General features: G+C 35.8%; 2 protein-coding genes across 3 annotated transcripts in view; both read left to right on the top strand.

Annotated features, from left to right (window-relative positions):
• Window positions 1–15,963, top strand: part of LOC132944211 (uncharacterized) — a 46,487-nt gene that overhangs the window by 15,261 nt on the left and 15,263 nt on the right. The gene's annotated exons all lie outside the window — the stretch shown is intronic.
• LOC132945368 (uncharacterized) lies at window positions 358–10,349 on the top strand. Of its 2 annotated transcripts, none has more exons than XM_061015089.1 (2): window positions 358–1,161; window positions 7,405–10,349. In XM_061015089.1, the coding sequence occupies exons 1-2, from the start codon at window positions 1,148–1,150 to the stop codon at window positions 9,239–9,241; spliced, it is 1,851 nt and encodes a 616-aa protein (XP_060871072.1). In that variant the 5' UTR covers window positions 358–1,147; the 3' UTR covers window positions 9,242–10,349. The 2 variants fall into 2 exon arrangements, with proteins under 2 accessions (XP_060871072.1, XP_060871073.1); XM_061015090.1 differs by having other exon boundaries at window positions 6,411–9,582.

The raw sequence follows: 15,963 nt of genomic DNA, 5'->3' as shown, positions 1-15,963 counted from the left end.
TGAATTGGAACTGTGTAGGATGATAAGTAATTTGTATTACGGAATTTAACCAATTCCATTGCAACCATGCATTCCTGCAGATGTATCCACTGCAATAGTATTATGTTATAATATTATATTGTACATAATCACATGCACCAGTACAACACACCAAACTCTGAATGAATTAACCCGGGCAGCAGAGCACCACCAGGTGTGTCTCGTCGGTGTACACTGCACAGGTAGATAATATACCCATACACTACCTGTTTATTATATAGGTACTCGACTTACGACTTTCTAACCTTGACTCGGGCGCGCGTCGGTGTTAAAAACTGGGACACTATTTATAGCCACACTATTGTAGTAAACCTGCGTTTCTACGAATATATTAAGTACCTTTCCGCGGTAGGACAACAACAACAAGGAGATTAACTTTCAACTATTCGATTCCAAGAATCGCGTACATGTACGTACCTAGAGTTTTACGACGTAATTAAAACTTCAACATCAAATATCTGCAAAACAAACCTATAATAATTTAAGTGCCAATAAAGAAGAGTGCCAATCGTACATTCGGGTTGTTTTGCAATAACAACGTCCAGCTCCGGTTCCCTTTCAGATATCCACCTCCTGGGCTCTACCGTGTACATTTTTTTTATACATATAGATTTTATATAAATATAAGATAGAGTCTATAGCAAATTAGGATTTAGTACAGAGTCTGCACCACGCAGTCACTAACTTCTCGGGCAGATGCTTTTCGCTCTGTCCTCAAATTTATCTAATTTCTTTATAAATGTTTAATTATTATTATTTTGTCTTAACAATAAAGTACTATAAATAACTTATACAACTTGTCTCTCTCCAACCTTCTCTCCTACATTAACCATCAACGTCGACGAACTCAAAATATAAGCGAGCAGTGAGGGATCACTACACGTCTTTTGGTGTCAGGTGTGGGGTCACCTGAAGGAAGAATTTTGGTATCCAACCCAGAATCGAGTACATCAGCGGACCTCGAGTTCAACTACGTTGCTGAAACCTAGGAAGGAAGGAACGACCGAGCCAAGCCACCAACTACACTCAACATAGCCAAGCGGAGCATCAACGACGAGCCAGCAGAGCCGCCAGCACGCAGAGCAGACAGGACCAGACAAAAATCGCAATGAATTCTACATTGTAAGTTGTTATTTAAGCAAATTATTTAGTATATGTCTGAGAGTCCAAATAGGTGTTGGGAAGTAGTTAAATATAACCCGCGAACTTTACATACTACCATAATGAGTGTAACATTAGGAATAGACACCGCCTTGCGCGGCATACCTAATTTTAACGGGGGAACTGAGGCAGATTTGTCCTCATATATAACAGAATGTAACTATGTAATGGACAATATCCATGACAATATTAAACCGGTAGTATTCCAAAATATTTTAGCTAAATTAAAGGGAGACGCATATCAGGCTACACGTTACCGCAACTTCACAGACTGGACAGAGCTTAAAAACCACCTTCGTAACGTTTTTGGGGCACCACATTCAATTAATTATTTACAGTCCCAACTTAGTAACATTAGGCAACGTACCGACGAAGACGTACGAAGCTTCGCCGGACGAACCGAAAAATGCTATCACGAATTGGTAGGAGCGTTAACATTAGGACTAGAGCCAGCCTCAGCCGCCGCGGTAGCCACATCCCATAAAACAGGAGCACTTACTGCGTTCGTTAACGGAGCAAAACCAGCAATCAGGTCATTTTTAAGGGCGCGTGACGTAGATTCTCTCGAAAAAGCAATTACTATCGCGATTGAGGAGGAGCAAGACCTCCAACACATTAACCGTCGTTTTAACGCAGATAAAAATTATGTAAAAAACAATGCAAACCATAAAAAAAACATTAAATGCAATAAATGTAGTAAATTAGGACATTACGCAAATGAATGCCGCAGTAACACCGGTACTTCGTCCAACACATTTTTTAGAAATCCCATAAATAACCGCGATGACAAAACTAGTATAGTCAAACGCGAATATCAGGGTCAAGTTCGATTTTGCGCGTACTGTAAAAAAACTAACCACAACATTAAAGATTGTAGGAAGCGCATGTATAACGAAAGTAAAAAAACAAGTAGTAAGGACGGTGAAGGTCCTAGCACCAGCCGTACCGTAGCCGAAATTAATCAGAATCACGTACGAGTGGTAGCGGACTTTCAAGAGGAACACATAATATGTGGGTCTCACAATTTCGAACCGCATAACATTAAATTATTAATTGACTCCGGGGCAGAAATGAATCTTATTAAGATTTCTGCACTCAACGGGCAGGTAGTCGTAAATGAACACGAAAAACGCACAATTAAAGGTATAAACGAAATACCTATATTTACAATAGGAACTATAGTGACGACGATGCAAATTAACGCAGTAGACGTTCTCATAAAATTCGACGTCGTTTTTGGCGACTTTCCAATAACAGAATCAGGTATTATAGGACGTAACTTCTTGAAACAAAACAAGGTCATTATGGACTATAGTCAAAATTTATTGACCATACCCGAACAAACCAGTTCGAGGGAAATTATATTACCACCTCGTAGCAACTGCGTACTATTAATTAAAAACGATGAGCACATCACGCATAAAAATATAACTATTAAAAAACAAGACGTGAACGAAAACGTTATTATAGCTAACAGCATTAGCCCAGTCAATAGTGACACAATTATAAGTAACATAATAAATATTTCAGAGGAACCTTTTGTCATTGACGAGTTAACCACTCAACATATCGAGTGGGAACCATACCTTGAAACAGCTTTAACAGCTTCTTTTGTAGACACGAAAATTAACAATCGCATAACCATATTAACAAACGAAATTAACACGGACAATTTAAATCACGAAGAGCGCGAACGCATTCTAGAATTATGTTGTAGTTACGCGGACTTATTTTATTTACCGGGGGACTATTTGAGTGCCACCGACGTCGTGACACACGAAATTAATACACCGCGTTGCACTAAACCAATTAATATACGACCATATCGTTTACCTTGGGCTTACCAGGAAGAAATTGAAAAACAAATTAAAGAAATGAAACGAAATAATATTATACGCGATTCCAAATCACCTTTTAACTTTCCACTCGTAGTAGTCAAAAAGAAAAATTTAGACGCGACAGGGAAACCGAAATTACGAGTTTGCGTAGATTTCCGTAAACTTAATGAAGTAACGGAAAATGAAGCCTATGGACTTCCAAATATACTTGAAATACTAGAATCCCTAGGGTCATCCAAATACTTTACTACCCTAGATTTAGCAAATGGATATCATCAGTTACATGTGAATCCAGCCGATACCCACAAAACCGCCTTTTCTACAAAATCCGGTCATTACGAATATTTACGTATGCCATTTGGGCTGAGTTCAGCCCCAGCAACATTTACACGCGCTATGAAATCTGTTCTTATGGGTCTTGAGGAAATGTGCACCGCATATTTAGATGATATAGTGGTACACGGTTCCAGTTTAAATGACCATCAGAAAAAACTAGAACAGGTATTCAATAGGTTACGCGTACATAAACTAAAATTACAACCCCAAAAGTGCTCTTTCTTACGGAAAGAGGTCACATATTTGGGACATGTTATTAACGAAAACGGGGTATCGCCGGATCCTAGTAAATTAAAATGCATTCGGGAATACCCAAAACCGAAAAACGCAAAGGACATTAAATCATTTCTAGGACTTCTTAATTATTACAGACGTTTTGTCGATAACTTTGCAAAAACGGCGAAACCGCTAACTTACTTACTTAAAAAAGACGTACCATTCAACTGGACCGATAACTGTGAACATAGCTTTGAGGAACTAAAGAAAGCTTTAATGAACCCTCCATTACTAGTCTATCCGGATTGGGAAAAAGGGGAGTTTAACTTGATGACCGACGCGAGTCAATATGCAATAGGGGCCGTTTTATCACAGGGGGCAGTCCCCAAAGACCAACCTATCGCATACGCAAGTAGGACATTAAATAAAGCCGAATGTAACTATAGCGTAGTTCAAAAAGAGTTATTGGCCATCGTATGGGCCGTGAAATATTTTAGACCATATCTATATGGACGTCATTTCAATATTATTACCGATCATCGACCTCTTACATACCTGTTTGGTATTAAGGACGCGTCGTCGCAACTTATGCGCTGGCGTTTACAGCTCGCGGATTACGATTACACTATTACGTATAGGGCGGGGCCCGAACACTCGAACGCCGATTGTTTATCACGTATCCGAGTAGTACAAACGAATACGACTAGCGCCGATACAGAGTTCAACGAATTCCGTGCCGCTGAGAGTAAGCCAATATTCAATTCTAAAATTCTCGAAATCGAAGGCGACGTTAACAAGGTCACGGAAAGCGAAACTATTATAGTAACGATTCCCGAAGATAAAATAATTACACATCCAGTCGTGCGCGAGATCATAAAAAAAGTTGATTTTAACGAAATACATTTTACCGACGAAAACCGGTTCTATACGCACACCAATGGATCAAAATTAATTATATTCTATGGTATCACCAAAACACATACAACACCGCTTGAAGCGGAATCCATTTATCGAGCGTTACAAAATATACGCGACTATTGTATGACAAATCGAATTAAATCTTTTTCCACGGTCAAATTAAATGGACCTACCTCATTAACAAATTTCGTGAGAATTCGTACGATGTTTCGGTACGTATTTCGACAAACCGACATCGTAATAAAAATATATACAGGTGAACGTTTTACCGACGAGGAAAAACAACAAATTATTTATGAGCATCACAACTCACCTCTAGGCGGACACTCCGGTGTATCGCGTACTCTCAAACGATTAAAACTTAATCATGACTGGCATAACATTAAGAAAGACGTTAAACGTTATATTAAACACTGTGAACTATGTCAGAAAAATAAATCCCATGTTAAAACAAAGCAACCTATGATGATTACTAGTACAGTAGTCAAACCTTTCGAACGAATCTGTCTCGATATCGTAGGGCCACTACCCAAAACCGTGATGGGGAACGTATATATTTTAACACTACAAGACGAGTTATCGCGTTATGCACTCGCTATTGCACTATCATCCACTGACGCTCCAACCGTAGCACAAGCTTTCGTCGAATGTTTCGTATGCACATACGGAATTCCAAAATCGATTTTAACCGATTGCGGGACCAATTTTTTATCCGACATTTTCAAAAGCATGTGTAAGCTGTTGGACATTAAAAAGATTCAGACGACTGCATGGCACCCACAAGGAAACGGTTTTTTAGAACGGTCACATAAAACACTAAAAGCGTACTTACGCAGCTTTGTAGACAAGGACAATAATTGGGATAAACTTTTATGTTACGCAACTTTCTGTTATAACACGACGGTTCACACGTCGACTAACTTTACACCATATGAATTAGTATTCGGAACAAAACCCACAGTTCCATCAGCTTTTCATAAAGAACCCGAAGCACAATATAATTACGATAATTACGTTTTCGACCCTAAAAGAATTATGCAAGAAACGCATAAAATAGCTCGGGAAAATCTTATTAAAAAGAAAGAAACAAATAAAACATATTACGATAAAACGTCGAACGCCATCAATTTACACGTAGGCGATAAAGTTCTACTTAAAGAACAAAATAAAAAAAATGCTCTTAGTTTCAACTGGTCAGGACCATTCGAGATACTATTAGTACATGATAATGAAAATATAACGATTCAAAAAGGCCGTCGCGAATACCGTATTCATAAAAATAACGTTAAACGCTATTATGACGACGACGATACTGAGTAAATATATAACTAGTATCATAAAACTATAATTTTTTTTATTCTTATTTTTATTTTTTTTTTATTTTTTTTTTTCTCTATTTCATGGTTTTAGAATAAAACAACACATTTTCATTAAGGAACTTAGCACAGTAATCAGGTTCCAACAACATAATCCTAACGCTTTATATCATGACGAAATACCAAGTTGTTTGATATGTCATATCGACACAGCAAACAAAAACTTACTTCAACCGTACTCACCCACAGAATTACTGGGAATTACTCGTACGCTCAATCACTTCTCGCATGACCTGGTGAAAGGAAAACAACCACTTAGGAAACCAATGTGCCTAGTACTAAAGGAATTCATTGATAACACGGAGGACCCAACGGACTTACTCGTTTACAAACGATTAACGTTTTCATAAATTAATCACAACTATTTTTTTTTTTTTTTATCTCCGTTAATCACTAACAGACAATGATCTAAATATCTATTACGTACGTATTTAAATTAACAATATAACTAATACGGTTTCTGTTGTTAAGCATGAAGTTTTTTTTTCTCTTTCCTTTTTACTTATATAATCGATCTGTTTTACAGTAAAATACCCGAGTACGCGACAGTAGATTTCGAATTTTGCAGCTACAACCGGGACCACTTAATATTAATATCGGGCGCCATCATGGGGCGATACCAGCCAGGTATCATTACAAAATTAGAGGGGCGCGCATTACACTTACAGGAAAATCGAGCCGTAACCGATCAAGAGTGGAAACACCTAGTGAAACACTTGCAATATATATTTAAAGACAAACTTAATTTACTATATCCAGTACTTGCCCAACTTTATGATTCTGACCACACTGTTTCACCAAATCTTACGCAACCACGAATTAAGCAACAGCTAGACAAATACGACGCAATATTAACCTGGGAGGGTAGCACAGATAAACAAATCCTCCAGCTGCTTGACATAACCAAACCCATTTTTTCACTACGTGGGTGGGATCTCCATATGGACGGAAATTTTGTTTTACTTATAACCGATTATGGGGACAATCAACCCATAGCTTCCATTCCGATAGGAAAATACAGAAAAAACGGGCGATCGCTTAAACTCAACGAGGCACATACCCTTATGTGTAGCGATCTTTATTTTCACGGGGGGCTTGAAGCTCATGACCCCCGAGCCGATGTCCAATGGACAAGGTGCCTGTTTTTGCAACTATATAAAGAACATAGGGATATCATTAACGAAGCGGTGTGGGCGAAACAAGAAAAGAAAAGGAATATTCTTCCCGCACCAATATGATTTATAGTATACAATTAGTATTAGGATTTTATTATCAATTTATTTATGAGGGTTACGGGATATTTTTGTACTAATTACAATATTATTTTATTATCAATTTATTATGAGGGTTACGGGATATTTTTGTATTAATTACAATATTATTTTATTATCAATTTTTTTTTATCAGTATAGTAATTCTTATTAGTAGTTTCTAAGAAATGGAACGGGTATATTAAATACTATTAAGCTAAATTTTATTTTAAAATTATATTTTAACTAATAAGCTGAAACGGTTTTCAGACTTATACTACTTATCATACCATTCACGTCAGGAACTTTTCGATACGCTGACGAACCATTAAAACAACATTCTGGTCTATACTACGAAAACAGGGGACCTTTGAAACTCATAACATCTCAATGGGATCTTACTGCATACATTAATCTTACTAAATATAACGAAGAATTCGAATACATAAACGAAGTAATAGATAAAACGAACGAATTGTGTGTTGCATACATGCACGACCCAGTTACCAATAACTTTAATTGTAACAACTTACTTAAAACAGCCACCGCTATAGTTGACAATTTACACAATAAAAAGACACAAGTCTTAGATTCTATTGGTCACATAATTACTAAACGTAATGCTTTAACTAAACTCGTTACAAAAGCAGCTAAATTAATATACGGAATATGCAATTTAGAATGCATACAAAAATTTAATTTTAATATAGCAAAAAGCCAAAGCACTTCGCAATCTAAACTAATAAAAGAACAAATTAAAGTAGTACAACTACAGAATAATATAGTGTCACACAACATTATATCTTCGGTACCTTTAACATTAATGGTGAACGAAACGACAAACAGTACAAGGGAACAACAAATAAAAAATTATTTGACAAAACATTTTATACACGTTAATTTATTAATTACAAAACAGATAGAAGAAACAAACACACTATTAGAGGTAATACAACAAGCTAAAATGGGAATTATTCATCCAAGTTTAATATCTCCAAAAGAGTTATTAGAACACGTTAAAGACGTTAAAGTATCATTACCTGGGGGCACCGATTTACCAACTGATTTAGACATACAAAATATTTACGAATTGATAAAGCTCTCAGACATTACTATATACTATGCAAATGACAACTTAGTGTTTATAATTTCTTTACCTTTAATTTATCAAAATGATTTTAGTTTGTATAATTTAATACCTGTGCCAGTGTGCACCGGAAACGATTGTTTTTATATAAAACCTAGTAATAAGTATCTAGCTATAAGTAAAACGAAAGAACACTATGCTCTTTATGACGAATTGTATTACACACATTGTAAACACGCTAGAGACTTCCTTTTGTGTCCTGAGGGTAATCCTTTACATCCACGTGCTAGTAGACCAGCATGCGAAGTACAATTACTCCAAGATCCTATAAAAGTTCCAACAAACTGCGAAATCATGCACGTACAAATGGGTACATCCATCTTTCACAAAAAACGATTCAAAAACGAGTGGATCTACGTCACTAACTACGATTTAGTATTCATCACCTGCGATGAAGATAAAGAATCCACCAGCCATACACTAAAAGGTGTAGGTATCTTAAAACTAAACGAAACTTGTAAAGGATACGCCGCTAGAGACGTACTCTTACCAGGAAAAGTCGATTACAAATCAGAATATATGGATTTCAACCCAAAATCAGCTTTAGAACCCATAAGGGATATGCCGTTCACCGACAACGACAACTTAATGGAAAACTACCATGTTAAAACAAATAACATGGAGGACCTACATAAAGTGTCAGGTTCGAACAAGCAATTAGAAAAACAACAAAAAGTCGACAATAAAATCGACGAGCTACAAAACACACAAGAACGTAACGATTATATACTATATGTAATAACAAGTAGTATTTTTATGGCAGTAATCATATTAATAATAAATATGGTTAAAACAAAAACAGTAACAAACCACACGGAAGTAGCACAGTCACAGGAAGAAACAGAGGAACTTAATGCAAACCCAGTGATGTCATTAAGAGGAGTCGACATGGTCGAGTTTCCACTCGCGCCAAGAAACAGCCCTACCGGCTACCCAACACTGCGAACATTCTTGAATTAGTGGAAGTCGGGGACTTCCATCTTCGAGGGGAGGAATGTAGTAAACCTGCGTTTCTACGAATATATTAAGTACCTTTCCGCGGTAGGACAACAACAACAAGGAGATTAACTTTCAACTATTCGATTCCAAGAATCGCGTACATGTACGTACCTAGAGTTTTACGACGTAATTAAAACTTCAACATCAAATATCTGCAAAACAAACCTATAATAATTTAAGTGCCAATAAAGAAGAGTGCCAATCGTACATTCGGGTTGTTTTGCAATAACAACGTCCAGCTCCGGTTCCCTTTCAGATATCCACCTCCTGGGCTCTACCGTGTACATTTTTTTTTATACATATAGATTTTATATAAATATAAGATAGAGTCTATAGCAAATTAGGATTTAGTACAGAGTCTGCACCACGCAGTCACTAACTTCTCGGGCAGATGCTTTTCGCTCTGTCCTCAAATTTATCTAATTTCTTTATAAATGTTTAATTATTATTATTTTGTCTTAACAATAAAGTACTATAAATAACTTATACAACTTGTCTCTCTCCAACCTTCTCTCCTACATTAACCATCAACGTCGACGAACTCAAAATATAAGCGAGCAGTGAGGGATCACTACACTATGTATAGTGTATATATATACGCATGTAGTAGGTATACCGACCGGTATATAAATGTGTATTTATATATAGGCTTATGTGTATACGCACGCACACACGTCGTTCTACACAATGGGCGTCCACCATTTTTTACGTATTGTATTATTTTTCTGGGGTGCCCTCCACCCGGCCTGCAACAGCCAAGACTCGCGGAGATGGACGCAAGAAAACAATGCGTGATAGTATGTGTGGTGTATACATGGTTCACGCATAAACAGACGACGGACACAGTGTGTGTGTGTGTGTGTGCCACGGTATTCCTCGGGGCCACTGCTCAGGGGTATCAGTGGACCGTGAACGAGCACTATTGCCCCGGGAGTCGAGAAAACATAAAAAAGTAACAATAATAAGACATGTACCTATATGGGCATATAATATAGTAATATGTAAACAATAATATACGTCAGACCGGTGTATGTATATACGGAGCGATCCATTTAACCGGCTGCACGCCTACACTATACTTTTTATTAAAGTCGATTTTTGTGTTTTTCGAAAAAAAAATGGATTTTATAATATATTTTACGGTTCTAATAAAACGACATTTCTTGTCGTATAGTGGTTTACGATTTTTTTTTTTTAAAGATTGGATTATAGTAACCGAACAGTGTTCACATATTGTATATTATTATACGAAGCAATACATATTACATAATATACAAACTATACAAGGGATATATTTAAGAAAAATAATTAAATATATATAATGTATATAATTTCTTGTTTCTACTTTCTCCAAATATAAAACTAAACATAATCGTGGATTTCCAGTTTACCAGCCTAGGGAAAGAAAATCGATTACTCTAATATCTGGAGGTCATTCCGCAAATATAACACAGGTGGGTCGACATGATTACCAATCTGGAGGAGGGTGATTCTTCGGGAGAAAAGGTCAGTAATCTACCATGCAGAGTATAGCGTATAGCGTGGCAGTTCAAGGTGTATGCCTTGCTCAGAGTATCCCTTACAAGCCCAAAATATACGAATCGAACTTCGAAGTATTCAAACCTGCACAACCTAAATTCCAAATACATCAAAAACCAAATTTCTCCACAATGAACATTATTTTATATTGTATGGATAGTATATTATGGATAAGGTGGAGGTGAAATTAAAATGTTGATGTTACCGAAGGCTAAACAATACAATGTCATGTTAGCTTTTATGTTTGTTATTTTACTTTCTAACGTACCTTCGGAAGTTATAGTGAGAGATGATTCTTGGAAGCAGAATAATCGTGAATGAAACAAATATGTTTTGATGCAAAAGGAATTAAAGTCGAGTTGTTATCACAATTCTCAAGTATGTACCTACAGTGAAAACCACATCATTATCGGAGTACTAGTAGTACTACCGCCTGGCTGTTTCACTTTTCGCTACCTATATATCTTAGTTTTAATCTCATATATTAACAAAACAAAAATTCGTTCAATGTATTCAATATTTATGATGCACCGAACGTCCAAACGTTTTGAAAAGTAATACTGGTTTATACGATCGTGAAACAAAGGTTATTAGTTTTTAAAAATGTGGTGTTATCAACACTTCAAACTAGGTACGCATTATAAAAACAATCTTTTCAAATACACAAAAATCAAAAATGAGTGACAGTGCAGTCAAATTCGTCAGTCTGCCGATCATATTATTACGCATATCGCATTGTCACTTACCTCGGGAACACTTAAAGCGTTTCTGTATAGGTGTGTACAGTATCATAGACCTCCGAGGTACACGCGTACCCTAAGTAGCAGCTTTAATGTACGTCTTAAATTGTGACGACGGGCACGATGTGTGCGATGCCAAACACACCGACGCGCGGCTAAGGATTAAAAAACTGCCGCGCTTATATCATACATTTTAAGAACGCCGCGCCTGCAATAATCGTATAATACAATACGTTATTATAATGCGTTCTTAAAAAAAAAGAGACGAGGATAAAAAAAATGATGCGTTACAGTGCGTTGCGAATAATCAAACGATTTTGCGGTTTAACGCGCGTTTGTCCGTTTATATGGGCATTATGTGTGTGTGTGTGTGGTGTAGGTACGCGAAAAGAAGGCTCGTAATGCACTCACACGTACCTGTAGGTTATAGGTATACGACATGATCTAACATTATAACAGGACTCGGCGGCTATTGGCGCACACGGACATTTATATGAATACAAGTCGTATAGGTATAATAATATTCGTATTCGCTATTATAATACGCGTGTGCGAATTATGATATAATTTTGTTGTACACATGCATATTGCGTACCAAAACCCGAAGACGGACATTATCCCTATACTTGCGGTACTTATTATAGGTAATCCCATATGGATCGCTTTATGCGCGTTTCGTTGAAATCGATACAATTTTTTATTACATACTCGCGCGATTATCTATATATTATATATATGCAGAACCGGTATATTTTCTATTATTATATTGTGTTTCGTATTAGTTCTTAGTTCGAACAATATACTCATAAGTCATGGCATGGTTTTTATTTTTATTTTTTTTAAACAGCGTATGTGTTTTTTTGTATTTCCTTATGTGATTTATTTAGTTTTTTTTTCGATAATGATTTTTAGTTTAACCGAACGCCAATATGGTTTTAAATAATAAACTGACGTATAATGTTCACATAGGTACCTATAGGCTATAATAAACGATTAAAGCGGTTATAATATCGTAAAATATAATGTTATAGATTGAAACTCGAATATTATGCGCTAGAAAAAAATTTGGTTGAAACTATTATATATCGTACTGCGCGAGTACGCTATATTACTCTAAGTACACTTAACAATAAGATAAATCAATTCCTAATAGAAAACACTTGGAGAAATTGTATAGTGTTTTTTCATGTTCGCGTTCGACAAAATTTTCCCGACCTTACGACACCGAGGTAAAACTGAAAACATGATGTGAATTATATAAATAACAAACTGCCAATGGTTATAAATCTATCTTTATACAATATAAATTATTATTTAAAACGATGATTTGAAATGCATAATACCTGTCATGAAATATACCAAAATTATTGAAAACCTAAGATATTTGCATTTATAAAATTATAAGAATCTATACATACTATTTATCTGTATATATAAAACAGTAAGCTGACTGACTGATCTATCAGCGCACAGCTCATACCATTTTGGACGGATCGGGCTGAAATTTGGCATACATATAGCTATTATGATACAGGAGTCCGCTAAGAAAGGATTTTTGAAAATCCCACCCCTAAAGGAGAAAATAAGGGGTTGAAAGAATACAACAGTGGAACCATCTGTCAAGCAATATTTAATTTAAATATAAAATATTGGTTTTAAAATACAAAGCGTACGTACTTGGTATTTGGAATAGTGGTTCCTTTATTGATCTAGATGTGCAATAAGAAAGAATTTTCTGATAGTATCTCATATTTGTATGTTCTGATTATTTCAATTTCTTCCCACCACGTTTAACCGGCAACAGATAAATATTCCACTAAAAAAACTAAATTTACCTGCGAAACATTCCACAGGACGTTGCGCACGGTTACCGTCCATATACGCTTCACACAACACCTCTGTGTATACTACATTGGTTAATGGATTTAAGTTTAAAATATAGTAATAAAACTATAAAAGATCTTACTAGAACCAAAATAAACTTCATCAAAAATGTAAGGCACGTGTGGGAGGTTTTCCCAGTTTTATTTATTAATCCTCGCCGCAGTTATGAGCACAGCTTATATAGACTTCTCCACTCTTACATATAATATAAATATTTTTACTCCTTTATCATTTTTTTATAACTTCTTAAGCTATAAATGTATTTGTATTACATGTAATCACCTACATTTAATGTTCAAATCCTCAAATAATTTGTATACTTTTTATTATATTCAATATAGTAAACGCCACGCTGTAGGTACATCATGTTTATAAAAACTAAAAGTTTATATTTTTACACTCAAGTGAATATTTTCCTCATACGCACTTCCATTGGAATTATTTACCTCTTACGGTAAATATCAATATTGAATGTTGTATTGTTCTAGAAATTTAATATAGGATACAATAGTACATCGATATTATACTGTTTATTATTTTCGGTCTGTAAAACCACATCATGTAGAAATTTGAAATGGTCAAATAGAATATATTATTACGTACGAAATAAAACATTTTTATATAAAATAGGTGTTGGCCGTTGGTAACCTATATACTATTACGCTTTTTTTCACTAAAATATAACACGATATCAAATATCGGACATATCTGTAGATATACAACTTCAGCTGAAATCGTAACCTAGTCGTTTTGATTGTAGTGAACTTTTAGTACCTACATTTAGTATGCCATTATATGCATTGCCGTATAACCACCGAGGTATCATAATATCGCCAGTCCCGTCGCGTACTCAACCGTTTACTACGCGCGTCGTCGTCGTAAATATCCGAGTCCAGTGATCCTCCTGCAGCGAGCGGTAAACGCCCTCTCCGCGCGCACTGTCCTCAGCAGGTCATCCGCACGTCCGCTCGGCCGACATTCCGACACACACAACTTGCGACGAGTAAAATATATTAATTACAATTTATAAAAATACACTATATTATTGTAAAGACGGGCGTAATGTGTCTACGTAAATATTTTATTTTGATATTATAAAATAATTTATTATACATCCACACGGGCGTTTGTGAATTATTAGAGAATGGGCGCATCGATTCATTATATTACGATATACCGCGATTGAGAGTCGCTATCGACGAATATATTTATCAATCTATAACCTGCGATTATCCATGCCGAAAAAAAATTAATTATTTATAGGTGCGTTTGGACTCGTATCGTTTTTTTTGCGATGGAATTTCCGATTTATGTTTAGGAGCCGAGGTGGCGGTTAGGTAGGGTCACTGCGTTGAGCGACTAATTATCGAAATTTATTTTTCATTTATGACAATAGGTAGTTTTCGAAATAATGAGTGCCTATATACAACAATATACTGTAACCGTAGTAGCTTATGGAGAGCCTGTAATATAGTAGAAATGAGTATAGGCTCACTTTAGGTTTATTTATTATAATAATATCCTAATCTACGACTAGACCGACTATAGAATCTGAATTTCACATAACATAAGTATAATATGCACGCATGCAGTTATGTGACGTGATTTCTTGATGACCCTGTTTAGCCAGGTCATGCGTGTATGTATAACGGTGAGGGTAGGAAAGAGGCCCGAGGCGAAAAATGTTTTCGTGCAATTTCTTTTCCAAGCGAACCAAGTTTGACTTTCGAAAATCCCAGCGCAGAGATGAGACCGTGGTACGTATATAAATATCTAATATAAAACCTTTGCATTTGCGACAAAATGCTGTATTGTCTAGTTAATGTATTGCATTGTACCTAAACTCTTTTTCGAAATCGCACGCGCATAAAAATGTGTTTAAGTCGAGCGGTCGCGCATAATACGCGAGTACAATATTATATTATATTTAAACGGCAATGCGGATACACACAAAAAGTTGCCGGGTGAGGTCGTGGATCGTCCTTGACCACAATGCACAGCTGACGCAAGGAATGTTCGTAAAACACCTATTACAATAATATTATTATATTAAACCGCTAATTTCTGCTTAACGAACGTCTGTTCACGATTTTAATATTTTCAAGAGTATAGCTGGTGCGTGCGCGCACCTTTACAATTTTTAACTGAACAATAACAACAATAACAACGCATGCACTGCACATGCACCGTACACACTACACAGTGAGAAACACGTATGTATCGCATTTCAAAAATATATTCTTCACATATTATTATGCGTCATATTATATTATATATATATTATTAAATTAAAACGTAAAACCGTGTCACTACATGTGCCTGTATTTAGGTTCGAGTCAAAATATATATAATATAATATGAAACAGATACGACAACAAACGATATATTGTCCACCGCTGCTGCACAGTAGTGCCTATATATATATATATATATATACGTCACATGTGTTTATATTATTATTGCTATTGCACCTGCGTATATGTTTAGGTATGTCGGTGAAATCGAATACAATATAATATA

The sequence above is a fragment of the Metopolophium dirhodum genome, chromosome 5, assembly GCF_019925205.1.
Source record: "Metopolophium dirhodum isolate CAU chromosome 5, ASM1992520v1, whole genome shotgun sequence".
NCBI classification, from domain to species: domain Eukaryota; kingdom Metazoa; phylum Arthropoda; class Insecta; order Hemiptera; family Aphididae; genus Metopolophium; species Metopolophium dirhodum.
The sequence above is the reverse complement of the archived record's forward strand: the minus strand, read 5'-3'. Positions and strand labels throughout refer to the sequence as shown.